This window comes from Pestalotiopsis fici (assembly GCF_000516985.1).
Source record: "Pestalotiopsis fici W106-1 unplaced genomic scaffold PFICI_Scf_10, whole genome shotgun sequence".
NCBI lineage: Eukaryota > Fungi > Ascomycota > Sordariomycetes > Amphisphaeriales > Sporocadaceae > Pestalotiopsis > Pestalotiopsis fici.
This window is the reverse complement of record NW_006917100.1, coordinates 2,510,979-2,528,344: the sequence shown is the minus strand read 5'-3', so window position 1 is coordinate 2,528,344 and position 17,366 is coordinate 2,510,979. Positions and strand designations below refer to the sequence as shown.

At 49.4% G+C, this 17,366-nt stretch overlaps 5 protein-coding genes across 5 annotated transcripts; 1 reads left to right on the top strand and 4 right to left on the bottom strand.

The window, feature by feature from the left end:
- Positions 1–434: 434 nt before the first annotated feature.
- On the bottom strand, positions 435–1,230 carry PFICI_13009 (uncharacterized protein; the record flags this gene model as incomplete). The annotated part of the gene is made up of 2 exons (XM_007841590.1): positions 435–714; positions 806–1,230. 2 exons carry the CDS (start codon positions 1,228–1,230, stop codon positions 435–437), a joined length of 705 nt encoding a protein of 234 aa, XP_007839781.1.
- A 782-nt stretch (positions 1,231–2,012) lies between these two features.
- On the bottom strand, positions 2,013–3,379 carry PFICI_13008 (uncharacterized protein; the record flags this gene model as incomplete). Its single annotated transcript, XM_007841589.1, has 4 exons — positions 2,013–2,817; positions 2,877–2,981; positions 3,049–3,067; positions 3,148–3,379. 4 exons carry the CDS (start codon positions 3,377–3,379, stop codon positions 2,013–2,015), a joined length of 1,161 nt encoding a protein of 386 aa, XP_007839780.1.
- An 887-nt stretch (positions 3,380–4,266) lies between these two features.
- On the top strand, positions 4,267–5,346 carry PFICI_13007 (uncharacterized protein; the record flags this gene model as incomplete). Its single annotated transcript, XM_007841588.1, has 1 exon — positions 4,267–5,346. The coding sequence occupies one exon, from the start codon at positions 4,267–4,269 to the stop codon at positions 5,344–5,346; it is 1,080 nt and encodes a 359-aa protein (XP_007839779.1).
- A 768-nt stretch (positions 5,347–6,114) lies between these two features.
- Positions 6,115–7,618, bottom strand: PFICI_13006 (uncharacterized protein; the record flags this gene model as incomplete). Its single annotated transcript, XM_007841587.1, has 2 exons — positions 6,115–7,215; positions 7,481–7,618. The coding sequence occupies 2 exons, from the start codon at positions 7,616–7,618 to the stop codon at positions 6,115–6,117; spliced, it is 1,239 nt and encodes a 412-aa protein (XP_007839778.1).
- A 1,574-nt stretch (positions 7,619–9,192) lies between these two features.
- On the bottom strand, positions 9,193–11,079 carry PFICI_13005 (uncharacterized protein; the record flags this gene model as incomplete). Its single annotated transcript, XM_007841586.1, has 6 exons — positions 9,193–9,501; positions 9,577–9,905; positions 9,995–10,171; positions 10,239–10,757; positions 10,854–10,991; positions 11,052–11,079. The coding sequence occupies 6 exons, from the start codon at positions 11,077–11,079 to the stop codon at positions 9,193–9,195; spliced, it is 1,500 nt and encodes a 499-aa protein (XP_007839777.1).
- Positions 11,080–17,366: the final 6,287 nt, after the last annotated feature.

The window sequence follows — 17,366 nt, the reverse complement described above, 5'->3', positions numbered from 1 at the left end:
TGTGTCTCTTGAAATCAAAGCCAGTCCTGAACCAGCTCAGCGAGGTAATACGCCCTCGTGTGGAGAACCGCGTTGTCAGACCATTCTACTGTACCTGCGAGTGACGAAGGCTCTCGTCCCATTCGCCTCAGATCTGTTGACTCGAAATGCTTCAAGTCGACTTAGATCATTTGAAATCTTTAAAATGGCAAGCCATGACCACACGAAAGCAGCTGATCGCCTCCTACAGCACACAGGGCAGTCTGGTATCGCTTCCCCGATGTCGAAGAACTGGGCTAGAACTAGCTGAATGAGCTGCATCTGTTATGGGCTGATGTTGAGCATTCTGTTTGAGCAGACAGTGTGCGTAATATTGCCCTCACCTGATGACTTACTTTCTCTGTTTGTTTTCTTCCTTTTTTTTTTTTTTTTTTGGGCACCCATGTCGCTTCGAATCAAGGGCCAGACAGTTCGACTTCGGCGCTTCTCGTCTCCCTTGCGAGCTCATCGACGACTCCGTCCATGGACTGGTTTGCACCATCAATGTCCGCGAACAGCTTTTCTAGCAGCAATAGCAGTGATTCTAGCTCCGATCGCTGCTTCTGTATTTCCCCAAATAGTTTGGCATTGTGCGCCTGCGTTGTCTGCAGCTTCGCGTTGAGCTGTGACTGCTGCTGCGCAAGGTGAGGGGCCAAGTGGGCGGCAAGTATAGTGTTGGCCGGCAATAGATGTGGCCTATCATGTCGCAGCAATCAACAGTTAGCAGGGCAATACGATTCCCTCCCCCCCTCTCCAGATTGCATAGAACAAATGGGCGAGAACTGACGGTACTGGCACGTCCGCGGAGTCCATGGCACCAGCCTCTTCCCTCCTCCTCTCCGCCTGGCTGACAAGGCTTTCGAGCTCATTCAGCTTGGCGACCACGTTGCGGCTCTGGACAATGGTCGCAAACTCCTTTCGGCACAGCACGCCTAGGCGGTCGACCATCTGCTTCTGCACGCCCTTGAGATTGGCGGGAGCTTGGGCGGCAATGGTGGGGAAGCAGGAGGCGAAGTTGTCCCAGCTGATCTTGCCGAGGGTATGTGTCAGGCTGTCGTCGAGGACTTTCTGAAACCGTGCTGCGCGAGGGCCCGGCGCAACAGCCGTATGCTTCGAGGGGAGTGGAGGAGAGGCCGGGGCGGCGGCTGTAGTGGCAACATTATCGTCGGCCACGGTTGGAATCTGAGCGGTGGATGGCTCAGAGTCAGACATGGTAGAAGAAGGTATATCTCCAGCGCCTTTGCAGAAATCAGAAAATTACATCGAGGTTGTGGCGGAAGGGAAAAATGAGCGCAGAGGTTGATGAGTGCGAAGATGCCGCAAGACATTTGAAACACGTACGGAGAGACGCGTCGCACAAGTGAGCGACCGTGTTTAGGTGTTTTATTAGAGTGCTTATCGGCCGCACCCTCAGGGTACATCATTAGGTATGTACTAGGTAGGTAATTAAGGTATTGAACCTGGGTACTGTAGTTAAGTCAATGCGTGGGGTTCTTTTGAAGGTACGTTATCACCGATAAGCTATGCGAATCGCCTTCCTAACCCCCCGATGTGCACTAGGCACCTCTAAGACTACATGCCTGTATTTACTTTTATCTGCGCATAGCTATGTATACATATATTAAGTAGAATTAAAACTCGATATGAACAATTTTACCCCCCCCTCCCCCCAAAGTTATGCTGAACAATCTCAATAATCTCCGGACAAAGTCAACGATGAAATAGCATCCTCCAGTCTTGCTGCACTTCACCAGGCAACTCTACTTTCGTAAAGGGCATTCGAGTAAACAATGAACATCTGAAAACGTAATCTACAAACTGCCCACCCGAGAATGAACCATGGAACTGCTCGTGTTCGTTCACACTGTTGAGTACAATCCATGCTGCATCTTCCATAATCAATGCTCACCAATACAAAGACCATTTCCACTCTATATACAGGTCAAGACGCGTCCGTTCTTCGCTCATATATAATCATACATCAATTCCTGCTGTTACTCTTTCCTTACCAAGCTGTCATCAACATTGCTCTTGTAAGCCTTGGCGGGCGGCTCTCGGGCCCATGTTTCGGCCAGCGCCAGCTTGGCATCGTCCTCTGGGTACCCTTGGCTGATTCTGAGCTTTTCGATTTCATCCCTAACACGCCTAGCGACTTCTGTTCGGAGCTCGATGGCTTCGCGGCCGTACTTGAGCTCATCAGTAAGTTCCCCCATGGCCAGTGGCTTGCCGCCTTTCGTCTCTCTTTGAACAAGTTCCTGCCATCTCCGGCGCAGGTCACCAAAAGTGCGCTCCGTATCAACGAGCTCTCCAAAGGCTATACGGAATGTCTTGTTGATTCGTGGTAGAAATCGAGGGAACGTCCTGTCCTCGGACATCATATGCTGCGTTCCATCGATGAACATGGGCAAAACGTCGGGCATGGGCTCTGATTCGAGGATCAGGCGAGACATGCCCCATTTGAAGTATCGAAGTGAGAGCGCCGAGTGCTGGTGAATGCAGCCTTCGGGGAAAACGTGAACCCACGCCAATCGGTTCTGCGCATAGGCTGAGGGAGCGACAAATGAGTCCGAGCCAGTGGTGGTAAAGGTGAGGCCGCCTGTTGTGAACGGATCTGATATGTCGGGGAACGACGAGCTTAACGACGGGACAGCAGAGCCCGGCTGGCTACCAGGGAACGGCTGGGCAGAAAGTAGGCGAATCGCCTGCGGCATCGTGGACTGGAACGCGCCTCCATGGGGCGAGTATAAGAGACGATGAGTCGGCAGGACTTGGCCAAGACTGAAGAAGGTGGCTAAGGCTCTAAGGGGACGGTGAGCATTTGTGACAAGCACGTGCATGACCTGGATAGGATTGCTGACTTGTTCTTGAAGCATATGTCGTGAGCACCCAAGCCCCATCTCAAGTTGGGAGGGTTGAAAAGATAACGTGCTGGAAGCACACCCCATAAGACGGGGTCATCTATTCTGAGTTCATGGTATGAGTCGTCGGAGGGCCCATATAAATCCAAGGATGGAATTTTTTCCGACTTACACACTGACGTGGTTGCAAACTGGCGTAACATGTTAGTTCATGCCTGCTTCTGGACGGATGCGGTCAGGGGCGGAAAAGAGAAAGAGAGAGGGGTTGTACCCGTGAGAAGACCTTTTTGCCTCTTGTCCATATCCTCTCTGTCGTCTAGGATCTTCAAAAACCTTTGCAGGCCGGTAGTCTCAACCTTGTTGAACCCATAGAGAAACCCACGAGAGACCATGCCGGTGAGGCCTGTAATCATGGCAGACGACGCGCGCCATGGTAGGCTGGGGCGATCATAAGGCACCGCGGTGATTGGACCTGACGCTGAGGGCTTGTCGTCGTTCGTCATGGTGGTCGTGGTTGTTGCTGTTGTTAATGTGCTCATTGATGAGAGAGCAACGGCGCGCTTGCCAACTGGGGGAGTGAATATGGCTGAAAGGTTGGGAAAGGAAAACTACGAGGCACGAAAATTAAGAAGTCAGGACATAATCGAATCAGCAAATGCTTGCTGTTGTTCACGATGGCGAAGTAAAAAAGGGAACGTGGAAATAAAAATAAAAGAATGAACAATATGCGGCTCCGGTCACTCACGATTCAAGCGACGCGTAGAGAGCATTACTGTGGTAGACGGCAATCAACTCTACAAAGAGGAATTCAACTTTTTTTTTTTTCTGGGTCCTCTCTGACACGCTCCCGTCATTCCACTATGTATCATCAGCTTGGGGATTGGCCTAAAGACACCTACCTACATTAAGGTAGTTCAGTTGAGTTATTAGTGGGCATTTCGTGGCTTTTCTGCGCTATGTAGTGTAGTGTAGGCGTCCTGCCGCCGTCCCAAAGTTGGGGAAGCTCCAGGGTGCAAGAAGGTCACCCCAGAAACTACAGATCCATCTGCCAGTGCTGCGCCAACCAACACTCCATGCCGACCGACCGACCCACGCGCGCTTCCTTGCACTTACTATGTACTCATTGAGCTCAAGTAGGTTTCGGTACCCAAAAAAGCTTTACTTTTTTTTTTTCTTGCTTTCCCCCCCCCCTCTCCACAGGTACCTAGCTGCTGCTGCTGCTGGTGCTACCTGTGCACCTCAACAACCTACACGTAGGTCATGTACCTACCAAAACATTGGATTTGCATACTGCCTCATACCTCTACACTCCCGCATCGCGACGGACCCAATCGACTCTGGGAGTGACCGCAAGTACATAACACTACTACTTCGTCATTGACACGCCATCATGTCGCATAGCAAACGTAACACGTCGCGGGCGGTTTTCACCTCCCATGAGCGCGAACAAGCCAAAAAGGCATGGGGCGCATCGTCGGCACGTCTAAGTCGCGACTCGATGCTGCCCTTCTCTGCCTGCCGGCTTTGCCTCGAGACCGCCGAGGAACCTGTCGCCTGCGTACACGGGGATGTCTTTTGCAGAGAGTGCGCTCTGTCAAATATTCTCGCCCAGAAGAAGGAGATCAAGAGACTGGACAAGGTCCGGGAGCAGGAAGCCAGAGAGAAGGAAGAAGCAGAACAGAGGAGGGACGCCGAGGCCAGGGAAAGAGAAGTCAGCGACTTTGAAAGGACTTTGAGCGGCGTCGGCTCTTCTGTCGCTCACAGCCACGGAACAGCCGCCGTCTCGAGCAAATCCCCAGACGACACACCTCCTAAAAATGGCGCCGCACGTCCTGGCAAGAGGAAATTCGAGATGAACGATGAAGAGTTGCAGCGTATAGCAGCACAGCAGAGAGCAAAAGCGCGGCAGGCCCTCGACCACGAGAAGGCAGCTATGCCAAAGCTGCCGTCGTTTTGGACCCCCTCGATTACCCCATCATCCAACACAACCACTGCGCTGCATGATGTAGTCAAGAAGGCAAAGACTGCTCCTACCTGCCCAGCCTCGCAAGAAGGCCAACCGCATGCCTATTCCTTGGCCACTCTGGTCACAGTTCACTTCACCGAGGAGATAGACGAGAAGACGAAGAAGAAGCAGCGGCTCTGTCCATCTTGCAAGAAGGTCCTGAGCAACGCCTCAAAGGCCATGCTCGCCAAACCGTGCGGTCATGTCATGTGTCTCAACTGCGTTGACAAGTTCATGCGGCCATCCAAACATGGCGACCCCCACGCCGACGATGTCGACTTCACTGGCATGAGATGTTATGTTTGCGAAGCCAATCTTATCGACAGTTCGGCTCAAGAAAAATCCAAAAAGAAGGACAAGGAAAGGATTCGACCCGGTCTCGTGGAGCTGCGCAGCGAGGGAACAGGCTTCTCCGCTGGTGGTTCGAACCAAGTCCAAAAAGTCGGAGTCGCATTCCAATGCTAAGTGAGAAGGTCACAAAGCGGGTGAACAGGTGGGTATGGATCTTGCCACTGTAGTCTACCTGAACGTGTTTGGCGTTGCTTGCAGAAGCGAGTGAGTGAGTGAGTGAGTGAGTGACCGATCTCGGGAAGAAGTGTCTACTAGAAGGCCACTACAACGCTGCGTACCAAGCCGGTATGCTCCGTTCGATTCATTGTCATATCGCAGAGTCGAGCGCATGCCACACAGGCTCGCCTCTTGGACAATACCATCAGAGCAGCCCACTAGAATGGCGCCCGTATTTCTTGGCCTTTTCGGTTATAATGATCCCTTATTTTGATGTCTTGGCTGGTCTTGTCTGTTGCAAAGGCAGATGGCAGTGTGCTGCTGCTCAGCAATCCAATAATGCAGTTATGGGGTCCATCCAATCAAGTTCACAACCATGACATTAATGTCTTACTGCGTAGGTCATTTACTCCTAGATAGGAGGCATCGTCCCTGCACTGAAAATCAAATCTCCCCACGCCTACGCGAACCTATCGAGGGAATGCTATCGAAATAGCCATAATGAATGAACAAATCCAGTCGGAGAAATAAAAATCAGCAGACCTTTTAGCCTGAAAAGCCTTTGCCCACAAGGGTGTTTATATGTATATATATATATATATATATACATATATAAACAGCTAGTAGTACAGGAGGGGAGGGGGGGTATACAGTCTGCGGGATGATCCATCACCATACAGATGCTTAGTCTCTTGTCTCTTGTACCATGCAACTATGTCTCCTACATCAGACAACCTTCAACGGACCAAATGTTCTAGACCTATGGCGTTCTTTTGCTCTCCATTGCTGCAAAATCCTCGCAAGGAGGAGATATAGCTTGAACAACAATTTATGAATAAGGCTTTTTGCGAGCATGGTTGTGCCATGGCTAAAGAAACCCTTGAGCAGCTCTCCGTGAACGCCATCGTAGAGCGCCCCGACACCTTCAGTGCGTGAAATTTTCGCTATGGTACCAAAGACGCTCTGTTGGGCAAATTTGTGTAGGGCGCGGCCGGGGTCAAGCGTTGCGTCGTCTGCGGACTTGACATTGCCAGATGCTTGCGGGCTTTCCCTGGGAGGAGAAGAAGAAGACTCTTTGGCTTGTTGCTTTTCACTCTCTCCCGGTGATGCAGATTCTGAATTTGAATCCACGGGTACGCCGGCCTGGAGACGGGCTTTCGCTGTTTGGAAGGGGTACGTGATTGTGCTCGCTATTGCCTTGCTCGAGGCTGCCAGTAGAAACGTCAAAGCCGCACCCGGATCCTCCCCGCTGCCGTCGTCTCCCACAATCTGTTTCGTGAGAAAGTCTTGCAGGAAAAAGGTGATGCCGGGGTTCAGAGTCAAGACTAGTGTGGCCGAATACCCAGACCAGAGCCCCTTGACCCCCCTTTCGTCCAAGATGCCTCGCATGATCTCTCGTACACTCAACCGCCTCGCGTCAACAGCCCCTCCCTCCACCATGGCCCCAGTCTGTTTCCTCGTGACAACGTTGGCGATGGGTGTAGTCAGGGCCCTCGAGCAAGCGCCGGCGAGGACGCCCGTGGCCAATTCGCGGAATACCCGCACAGCCCGGTCACCATTGTGGTAAGCCGCGCCGGCAGGATGTGAGCCAGCACGGCTCCAGGGAGCCCGGGACCGGAAGAGCTCATAGAACAAAAAGAATAGAAAAGAGTCCAAGACAGATTTGGCCGACTCCGTCGTCAGGCCAGTATAGAGCGCTGCGATGCTCCGGACTCTGCCCACAACGCCTGCACTCTGCTCGCCATCCCGCAAGATCCGAAAAAAGGCGTCGACGATGCCGGCGTATTCGTCTGCTGCGGCGAGACGACCGGCACGTGCTAGTTGTCGCTGCACGGTCAATGCATATCAGCAAACAAACTCAAACATGTTACAATTCAAAAGGGTGGAACAGATGTAAGTCGAAATGTATGCATGCTGGGGAATTGGTGGACAGGGCAATGGATTGGTCTCCATGATCAAACAGCCTTGTTCCATCAACGATGTATTGTAAATATGCCGATAATACGCAAAATCCGAGGGGAGGAAAGGTGGGAGGGAAAAGAGAAAACTTTAAGCACACATGTATATCATTAAAAAAAAAAAAGGGACTCACCTGTACTTGTAGACGGATTACTACTAGAGATAACGGATAGGCTGCGCATGTTGAGATCAAGGTGCCCGCCGAGCCAGAAAGAGCGTGGTGAATAGCAGGCAGTATTTCGTCGACTGATTTTAGAAGTGACTTGGACATGGCGAGAAGAAAAAGAGGCAAACACAGAGGCCCGCGAAATGTTACAACTTATACGAGCGATGCGAGGACCCTCCCATGAAGGAGGAGTATATCTCAACAAGTACGAAAGTATACGCCGACTGGTTGTGCATACACAGTATCCTGCGGTCCTGAGAGAGAGAGAGAGAGAGTGTGTGGATCACAAAGTGGGTAAATTGGGCACATGTACCGAGCTCCGAGTCCAGATGCTTGTATCCCAGCAAAAAACCGACGGGCAGACAGCCAGGGACAGACAAACACGTATTGTAGGGCGAGCCAAAAGAAGCTGTACCCCTTCTGCCGCGTGCTCTGTGCAGACCGTCTTGTTCTTCAGATTACCATGTGCTCCCCTGCCGCAGAGCCCAATGGCTATGTTAGCAAGGTTATAATCCTCAAGTGGCGACGCGCAGAATGGCCGAGGCGGCAAGAGAAGAAATGGTCGAGATGCGTCCAATATCGGATACAGCAAATGTATGCACAGTGCAGACGCTTCCACTCTTGGCCGAGCTCGATTGGGAGGATTGGGTATCTATATTCGACCTGGCTTGGTATGTAGCAGGCAATGGACAGGAGGGACAAGACGGAACAAGGACAAATGTCTTTCTGAGTGGGTTAAACTAATGTAGCTGGGTAGCTGTTTGTTTGAGGTATATATGATTGGGCCGCTGTAATTGCTGGGAAGAAGCGAGCGAGTTCGAGAAGAAGAAAAATGTCTCTACATTAACCGCGGTCTGTATCGAGTGGTTGGTTGGCAAGTTCAAATTGGGCTGCTGGCGGTTAGCTTCGAAAGTAAAATGGCAGTCGACGTCATATGCCGAGAATCAAAATTGCGTACAAAAAGTAATGAAGTGATAGACAAGCTAATGGTAATCATCAAGGCACCATGCCTTTTAGGAACTTACTACCTAGGTTATTAAGTCAGGATAAAAACATACACGTACATGGGCCACGATCCAAGTCATCACATGAAGATGACCAGGGATTAATCCGACTTACTCTCTTCGTGTAGACCTGTAATACATTAGACAAATTTATTTTTTTTTAAAAAAAAACAAAAACAAAAAAACATCAGAATTATTTACTCGGTGCTGGCTAGACCGCTTGGAGGTATAGGAACCAATCCGCACTCGCACTCCATGCTCCAGGAACATCGCCTCAGACTCGACATCAGTAGCCTCAACATTGCCTTTTCGATAACTTCACTGATTATTGATTAACTGAGTGGTATCATTTTGGCCCCAAACCGCGAAAATGCAGAACCGGAAGATGCTACAGCAAAAGGTAGTCGAATGCAAAACCAACAAAAATAAGCGAGCCTTGGGTATACTGCGGCCAACAGGAGGGGCTCATGGGAAGATGTAGCCCAACTCGCCTCTGCTGTATGCGTTGTACGCCATACCCGTATCTCTCGCCACGTGAACCATAAAACGCCCTTCGTCATCCATTGACTCTTGTCAAAGCCGAGATCCGCAAACAGTGGCACAAATATATATATACAAGTCTTCCAGACCGTGAACGGATTCTTCAATACCACATAACCAAAACGCCAGGAACTTTCAAGTCCTATTACCTTGATTCGGGGCTCGCTGATGCTTCCTAGGCCTGCCGCGCTTCCTGCGAGGCGTATTCTCTGGGGCCGCATAGCTCGTCTTGGCTATGCTTTTCTCCGACTTCTCCCTGGGCCCATCGCTGGCCTGAGCGCGTGGCAATTCCTTTGCAGTGGACGGGGTGGGTGAGGGCTCGAATAGCGGACTCTCGACCGGTGCGCTGCCCGTAGCTGTGCTTGGAGCAACAGCGGATGCCGACCGCGGACTGCCCTTGTCCGGGCTGCTGAGTGTTAAACCCTCCTTCTCTGCCGAATCATCCTAAGTTCGGTTTGCGACTGATGGTCGTCTCGAAGCATTGGACAAGCTGAAACTTGGCGTCCGTCGGGCCGTTACTGCACTCATAATGACATCAGGTTCGCCCGGCGCATCGTCCATGTCCACATTCAGATCCGCGTGAGCATCTGATAGTTTGTGTGCTCCATAACCAACAACCTTGAAAATATTTGATCGTCCGCCATTTGTAGCAGTCTGTAGTTGCTCGTGGAGCCGTGCCAGTTGGTAATTCCGCTTGATCGGGTTGAAGACGGGCGGTGGCAGTACTGGTTGTGGGTTCCAACGAGCCAGGGCGCCCATAACGGCTGCCGTCTCTTCGTCGGAATCCACAGGTGCTGCGTTCGCATCGTCCTCATCCGCTACTGGAGCATTTGCATCGAGCGCAGCCTCTGTCGTATCCCCGAAGCGTCAGTCTGTTGTCGTCTTGCAGCCTCCTTGCACCAACGTGGAAAATAACATGGCGAATTCAATGACTTACTCTGCTGCTTTGCTTGATTCTTCTTCTGGTATGCTGCTAACAACATATCATATGGGAGCGAACGTCCCGGTACTGCACGTTTAGCGCCCATGGAGTGGCTCTTGCACGTAAGGGACCGAGCACAAGGTTGGCCATTTGGGAGGATGACACCACATTGTTTCTCGACATCGACGGGACCTAAACGGTGAAGGATATGATTACTAAGTTGTCCTGGTAGAAAATCAAGGGTGCTTGGGGATAATACCTTTTGGTTTGGGGACCTTTGGTTTGGGTTCTTCCTTCTTCTTTTTGCTCTTGGGTCCCTTGTCGGCGTCGGCCTCAGCCTTGCGCTTTTTGCCCTTGGCCTCGCCATCTGGCTTCTTGCCACCGACTTTCTTGTTGGCCTTGCCGCCGGTGCCCTTCTTTTCGTCATCTTCGTCATCGCTATCATCGTTCATTTGCGTGTCGCCATCGGGATCATTCTTGCGAGCCTCCTCTTGGCGGGCTTCCTCTTTGGCTCGCTCCCTAGCCTCTCTGGCCTCCTTTTTGCGTTGTGCCTTTTCCTTCTTGATTTTGAGGCATTGTGCAATATGCTCCTTGGCGGCATTCTTGAGGATCCCTTTTTTGCAATGTTTGCACTGTTGAAGTGGCAGGGGGTCATCGAGTGGGAGGCCTGTTGAGAAGGTATCTCTCGAGGTGTCGTCAAGTGGGTTAACGACGGTACCGGAAGACGGCGAGCCGAGTACAGCAGCAGGACTTTCGCTTCGCTTCTTCTTCTTTTCCACTATTATTAGGGCGTGAGCAGGTCAGCTGGGAAGCCTCGCGGAAACGGATGCCATATGCTGTGACTAAGGGGTTGACAGGTCTCTCTTGCACGTACGGTCTGACACAATACCCTCCCTCCAATTGCCCGGTTTTGTCTGCTTGACAGTGGATCTTCTCAACTTGAGTCCGCCATTGGCCATGGCCTTGGCTATCTTCTTGGGTGCAACATTGATGGTGCCTTCGTCGTCGGGGCCTGGTCAGCGTTAGTGGGTAATCCCATGAACAGCGCTCCGCGTAGCGGTTTCTCTCTCACCTTTGCGCCCCTCCAACACGCCCGCCATCTCTTGTCACCAACGAGGTGCACTCAGAGGCGCGTCATGTGGCGCGATAGCAGGCACCCTTTCTTACTAAAAAACAACAACAATGGCTGTTGCGACGTACTGATGATCCGGACGATTTCTGAATGTGAGACTTCCCAAACGACGTGTCGCGCGACAACCTTGCCGCAGGGTGGCGATGGAGGCTAATGGTGTTTTGGGAGGGATCTCGGTTGTCCGTAGGCGTCGGCGCCGACAAGCGAGAGTTATTCGGGATGAAAGGAGATGAGAGAGGTGTGTCCTTGATGGATTTGATTGTCCAAAGCGTCGTTGATGGTGGTAGTCGCATCAATCTACCTACTAAGTAATGTAGCTTGCGGTCGGTAATGTAGCCTCCACTGGAATGCGGTGCCCAGTTAGTTCAAATGGTGACTAGGCATTCATGGGTACCTTAATGGCCTTGGCGGAATGAATGCGGTTGGCCCCCCGTTGGAACGAGTGCACGCACCAGCGCTTCTTCTAGCGTGGGTTATCGATAAAGGTCGATAAGCATAAATAGTCATCTCTGGGGCGCTCTCTCATCGATCATGCCAACGGCCAGTTGATGAACGCCAATGCCAAATATAAATTGGAATAAAAACAGAATAATGTACAGAAAAGTCTAGGCTTTTGGATTAACAGAGAGGTATGTGGAAATAAATAAATGGATTTGCTTTTTGCATATTTTGTTATTATAATTTCATACTATATTTTATATTTTAGCTAAATTTATAACCGTATAATATATTCAACCACTAATAGTCATATCCTCCACATTAAATATCTTATGTCGAAATGTCATTATTTCTGTCAGGGCATACACTACCACTGTACTATAATGGGCAAAAATGCATGCTCGCAATCTTTGGAAAACGATCACGAACCAGGACCTATATGCCCACGGGACAGGACCATGGTACAGTCCCTATCTACCATGACAATTTCACCCTTTCAGCCTCTTATCTATAAAGGGCGAGTTAAAACATGCTTCATTGTATTTAAATCGATAGCGAATAAGCATATTCGGTTTTGCCACACTAAATAAGCGACGTTTTCAAATTGCACATAAGATGCTTGCGAATGGATAATCACAAATGCCTTTGATTTGTTTAGCTTAGAAGACTTGTTCAGTGGCAAGAGAGACCTTTTGAGATGTTTACATAATCATTGCCATAATTCAGTCAGCTTAATTCTATGGCGACTCTTGCAATCCCAGCTTCAGCTTAAAGTAGAATATCGGTGAGATAGTGTTCATTTTACACAGTTGAACACAAGCATAGACGTTGGTACGTCACTCGGAGTCTTGTCCTCCTCCATCTCCAAAGGAGGTATTGGATTTGAACCCAACTTCATCGGGAATCTCTTTGAGTGTAACCTCCAATGTGATATGAAGAGAAATGAGAGCCACTACAAAATTATTATAAGAAAGTAAGTCAGGTTTTACAAGAATGTAAATGCGGTGATGGTGGTTGCAAAAAGAATAGTGATATCAATGATGCATATACTTGCCAAACTTCAATGTTTGAGGCCATCGGTAATCCAACATTATCACAGCCAGTGAATTGTCCCATCATGTGGTCACGCCTTCCAACAATGGTGTGGAGGGTTGCCTAGCATGATCACGGGTCTGCTCGTTTGTTGGATACATTGCACCGACGCCGCCCGATTTATGTCGGTGTGTCGTGGTCTCACATATGCCGACAGTCCATAATCTTTGAGTTATTCTGCTGGGCGTGCCGGATCCCGTTCTTCTGTGGTTGCCATGCGTTCTCAGCACTTACTCTTATCTACTTGATCCACCACTGACTGTAATACTAGATGTTCGATACCCAAGACCAGCTTCGAATTCATGGATGGTTAACTAGGTACTTTACAACATCAGCCACCCGACTACACTGTCACACTTCGGTCTTTCATGAGCCCGACCATGCTCCTGATTCGGGTTTCCCTCCGAGAGTGAAAACGCTGACCAAGCTACAGCAAATATCGAAACAATGCTCGTAGGTAGAGACGAGTTCGGGAAACGATGTCTTTTATGGCGAGGAGGTCATAGAAACCAACTCGCCCCGCCACAATTCTTCCATCGACCGTTTGAACGCAAATGTCTATTTACCTTAGGGGGAATAATCTCTCTCAGAGCACTCCAATTTCCTAAACGGCACGAGATCATCATAATCGAGCAGTATTGGGAGATGACAGGATTGGTTGCAAAACCAGATGTCATTTTCAAACACACTGTACTGGTATAAGTTGTCCACCGCGCTGGTCTTGACGCCACATCTATGCTTCTCCAGTGATGTACGGCTCGATATATTTCAAATCCTGCTTCTTACCTTCCGTATGTGGGTTCGCGGTTATTCACGCTTCGAAATAAAGCGGCCGTATTGCCCAACGAGGGTTAAGGACATGATCTAGTATGAGCCGCATGCCGTTTTCTTTTATCCATCGTCGTTGCTTGTTTACTATGGTTGGAGCCGATCAGTCTGAAAACATTTGCACAAAGTCGCCGCTTAACTCCAGGTTCCAGTTTGGTGGCGGCTGCTAGTGGCTGCTCAATCATTCAATTTCTGGGCGACCTCGTCAACATTGTAGTGTGACACTGTTTGTGTTATTACTGGATATAAGGCGATTGAGGTATCATGGAAAAATACTACACACTCGACCTGGACATACTCCCCCAAGCTCGTTTCGGCGCATTATACTGGTAAAGTGATCACTCAAAATAACAGATATTACTTCGGGCGATGGAGAACCGCAAGTAGAAAGCACTCCATATCCATCTACTTATTACTCAGTGGGTTCAAACGAGCAGCAATATGTGTGGCTTTCCAACCCCGGATGCGCTCCGCGACAGGGGCAACGGTTCAACAATTCTAAAGGCCCTTAATAAAGGCCCTTAATGGATAACTGTGACTATATGTACCTGCATTGGCAGTATTAATGCAAATATATAAGAGCTTTTGCGGCAAAAATCTTAATTTTAAGGGCAATATGAATCGTGCAAGTCCGAGCTATCAAGGAAGCGATAATTCTGCTTCTTCTGCTTCTTCTGTTTCCCTTTCTCAATATACAACAGGTATAACTATTGGGTCCAAGTCTGACAGACGGACAAGCTACATGCACAGTACCCAACCATGCACACAGTAAAGCAGCGCAAGGGTCAGCAGACAAGATGCCTTTGGATGCTTTCGATTGAGGTGTAGGAAATGAGGGTCTTTTTTTTTTCCCCCCCTCCTCCTCCGTTTTGTGTAATCACCCCCCTTCCTGTGCTTGTGCTTAATTGTCGTCTGTCGTCACAGCATTGCTTGTGGCGGTCATGGACCGTCGGAGTCGGATAGATTCAACCGTATCAAGCCCGCAGGCGACAGGGATCATGAGAGCCTCCCCCTGCGGATTGAAGGTCGACATATGCTCAATGGGGGTACCATCCGGATCAACCCCCCTCGAGGAAGCTCGGCGGGTCGACCAGTATCAAGCTAGCGCGCAGGCCTTCCCAATGGAGCAACGCGGCCCAGCAGACGGGCGGAAAGTTGTGGTGGTGAACAGGAGACGTGCTGTCGACCTTTTCCTGCGCAGTCTTGGCCTTGTTGTACATGTATACAAATGTTAACCAAAGCTGAATACTTGCCAGTGTGCAAAGTAGTATTGCGCACAGCTGACAGGTATGGGGATACTGCAAGGTCTCGCTCCACCCCCACTGGCTTCCCCAAAGCGACAGCCGCGGCTGTGGCCCGTATCAAATCTACATCTAGTACCCCAATTTTCTTTTATAGTGTGTGCAGCGTGGCCAGGGGGCGTGTGAGTTCCATCCCATCTTGGTGGGACGAGTTATGAAAACCAAGCGGCACTGCCGTCGTTGAGTCTTGTATTTGCCCGGCCCGGATCTCTGAGGTATTCATGTCAGATGGGTGCCCAGGATGAGTGCCTCCTTCCACCTTGGATTCCTCACTGCGCGAGTGAAATGGCATGAGATGATCGTAGTACACTGGTACTGTCTATATTAGCTTGGATACTCATGGCTAATGCATATATAACTATACATTCTACAACTCACGTGCCATCGAGCCTAGCATACATACGTACTACCCAGTGCTTGTTGTATATCACCAAATAAATGACTACTACTTACTCATGAAATCAGTACAGAGGTATACTTTGCATATATCTATGCCCATGCCACGAGCATTGCATACAAACAGACCGTGACAAGGACAGATAGTATCAGGCCATCTTATTGTGACATGTTGTTATCCTGGACAAGAATAGCAAGCACGGCCACTTGCACGACATTGCAGTATCGAAGATGGTGAGTGAATACTGATGGCATTGCAAATTTCTTCGTATTGGGATGAACAATGTACGTGTTCCAAGAAATTGACGCCATTCATTCCATTCACCTGGCAATCTGGAACTGAATTAAACTAGACCTCTGACAACATTACATGCAGATGGGCTTTACACACAGTATTGTGTAGAAGAGCCTTGAACTAGACATGTACCTGGTTAGCTTGCCTCTGTGTGATGAATGTGTAGTCAGTGTGAATAGGTATTTACAAAGTAGTTTGTGCATTGCACGAATGATGTCCAGTTATCCCGAGTGCCGGGAGGCTTTGGAATGCCGAGCACGCTGATAACCACCTCACCAACATAAATAAAGTGCACCGTTCTCTTCCTTTTTTTTTTTTTTCTTTTAATCGATGCACATCTTGCTCCATTTTGTGTCTGGGGGCAGCATTGCATGAGACTAAGCAAATAGAATTGCACGAGGTCGCAGGTCGGCAGCCATTTCGTGGAGGTGATAACTAAACGTCGAATCAAGCATGCAAGGTAAAGAAAGAATAGGACTCGACTACATGCTGCCAGTAATCTTTTGCCCCTCCTTTGACTCCTCGGCCCTGCTCTTCTATTCTCGTCATTGATTCTAGTGTACATACCTACATGTGTAACCTACGTATGAATGTATGTATAGAGGCACATTGGGTATTACCCCTCCCCACCCACCTACCCACTCTATGACGATTGTACTTCGTACCTCTCATGACATTCGACACCTCAGTCGCTTCTGACCTTGATCTGCCTGTCGATCTACCAGTTAACAACCATCGTACCTAGCCCAGTCCAGACCTCAAGACCGCGCTGGCCGACGATCCCGCTCAGATATACGCTACGCAGACAATTGTCCCTACACTAGGTTAGTTGATTAATTGATTGGGGCCGACGGTAGGTAGTAGTACAACTTTCTGGTAGGTAACTAGCCTTCGGCACCTGTCCCCCCCCCCCCCCTACCCTAAACGGCCTGCGCTATCCACACGTTACTTATACACGGTACATAGATAGTTGTACTATATAAAGGTAGTATCTATCTATGTTAGGTACGAAATAGACGGTATGATTTCTATTATTGCTAAGAGGGGGAGGCGTTTAAGGAATTTGCAGTGATTTTTAATTATTAAGGGCAGTACTAGCATTTTGCACGCCCGTCCGCCTGCCTGCCGTGGGTGAATGACAGCACGCGCTAAGGAGAAATAGTGTCCAAGTACCGGGGCTAAGCATGTACCTAGTACGTCAATACATTGGTTGACTTTTTTCTTTTTGCTGTGTAAATTGTTTAATTGCCTTGCAGTATGGAGACAGATAATAAGAGATCGCATTTACTTTCGATCATTTCAACTCGCCATGCATCTGATGTACGGTAGGAGATACCCAGCTTAAGGTCAGGTTCGGACCAGTTGATAAGTGTCAAGGCAGAAGACAAACGCCAGGGCATATCTCGTCTCCTCCTTTTTTTGACCTGACTTGACTTGACGTTGCTGTCGGCCGCCTTGTTACAGAGCGACTAGATACTTACTTGGATGGTCTTGTTCGATGTTGTCGCTGCCAGTCGGCATTTTGCATTCAAATCCTGGTTCCGATTCCTTTTTGGGTTGCATCTTCCGCACCCTTTCGAAACTGACGGACGTTTTGTTCTATCATTTTTTCTTTCTTTCCGGCGATCCTTTTATTTACTTTAATTATTATCATACGGATCTTGATTTTTCTCATTTCTTTCTTAACGTGACGGCGCTTGTCAAGCTCTCAATACCTACATGTATACATATGTGTATTTGTCATATACAGCACACCCATACCCGACGCCTGTCGTCTGTCATACTTTGTCCCTTTTTTTTCTCTTCTTCTTCCCACCTGCCTTGGCGATCTCAGTGCTGGCTGGCAGCTTGATGACTACTACCGGTATTTCCTTTTTGCTACCTACCTACATTTACCTTACTTAC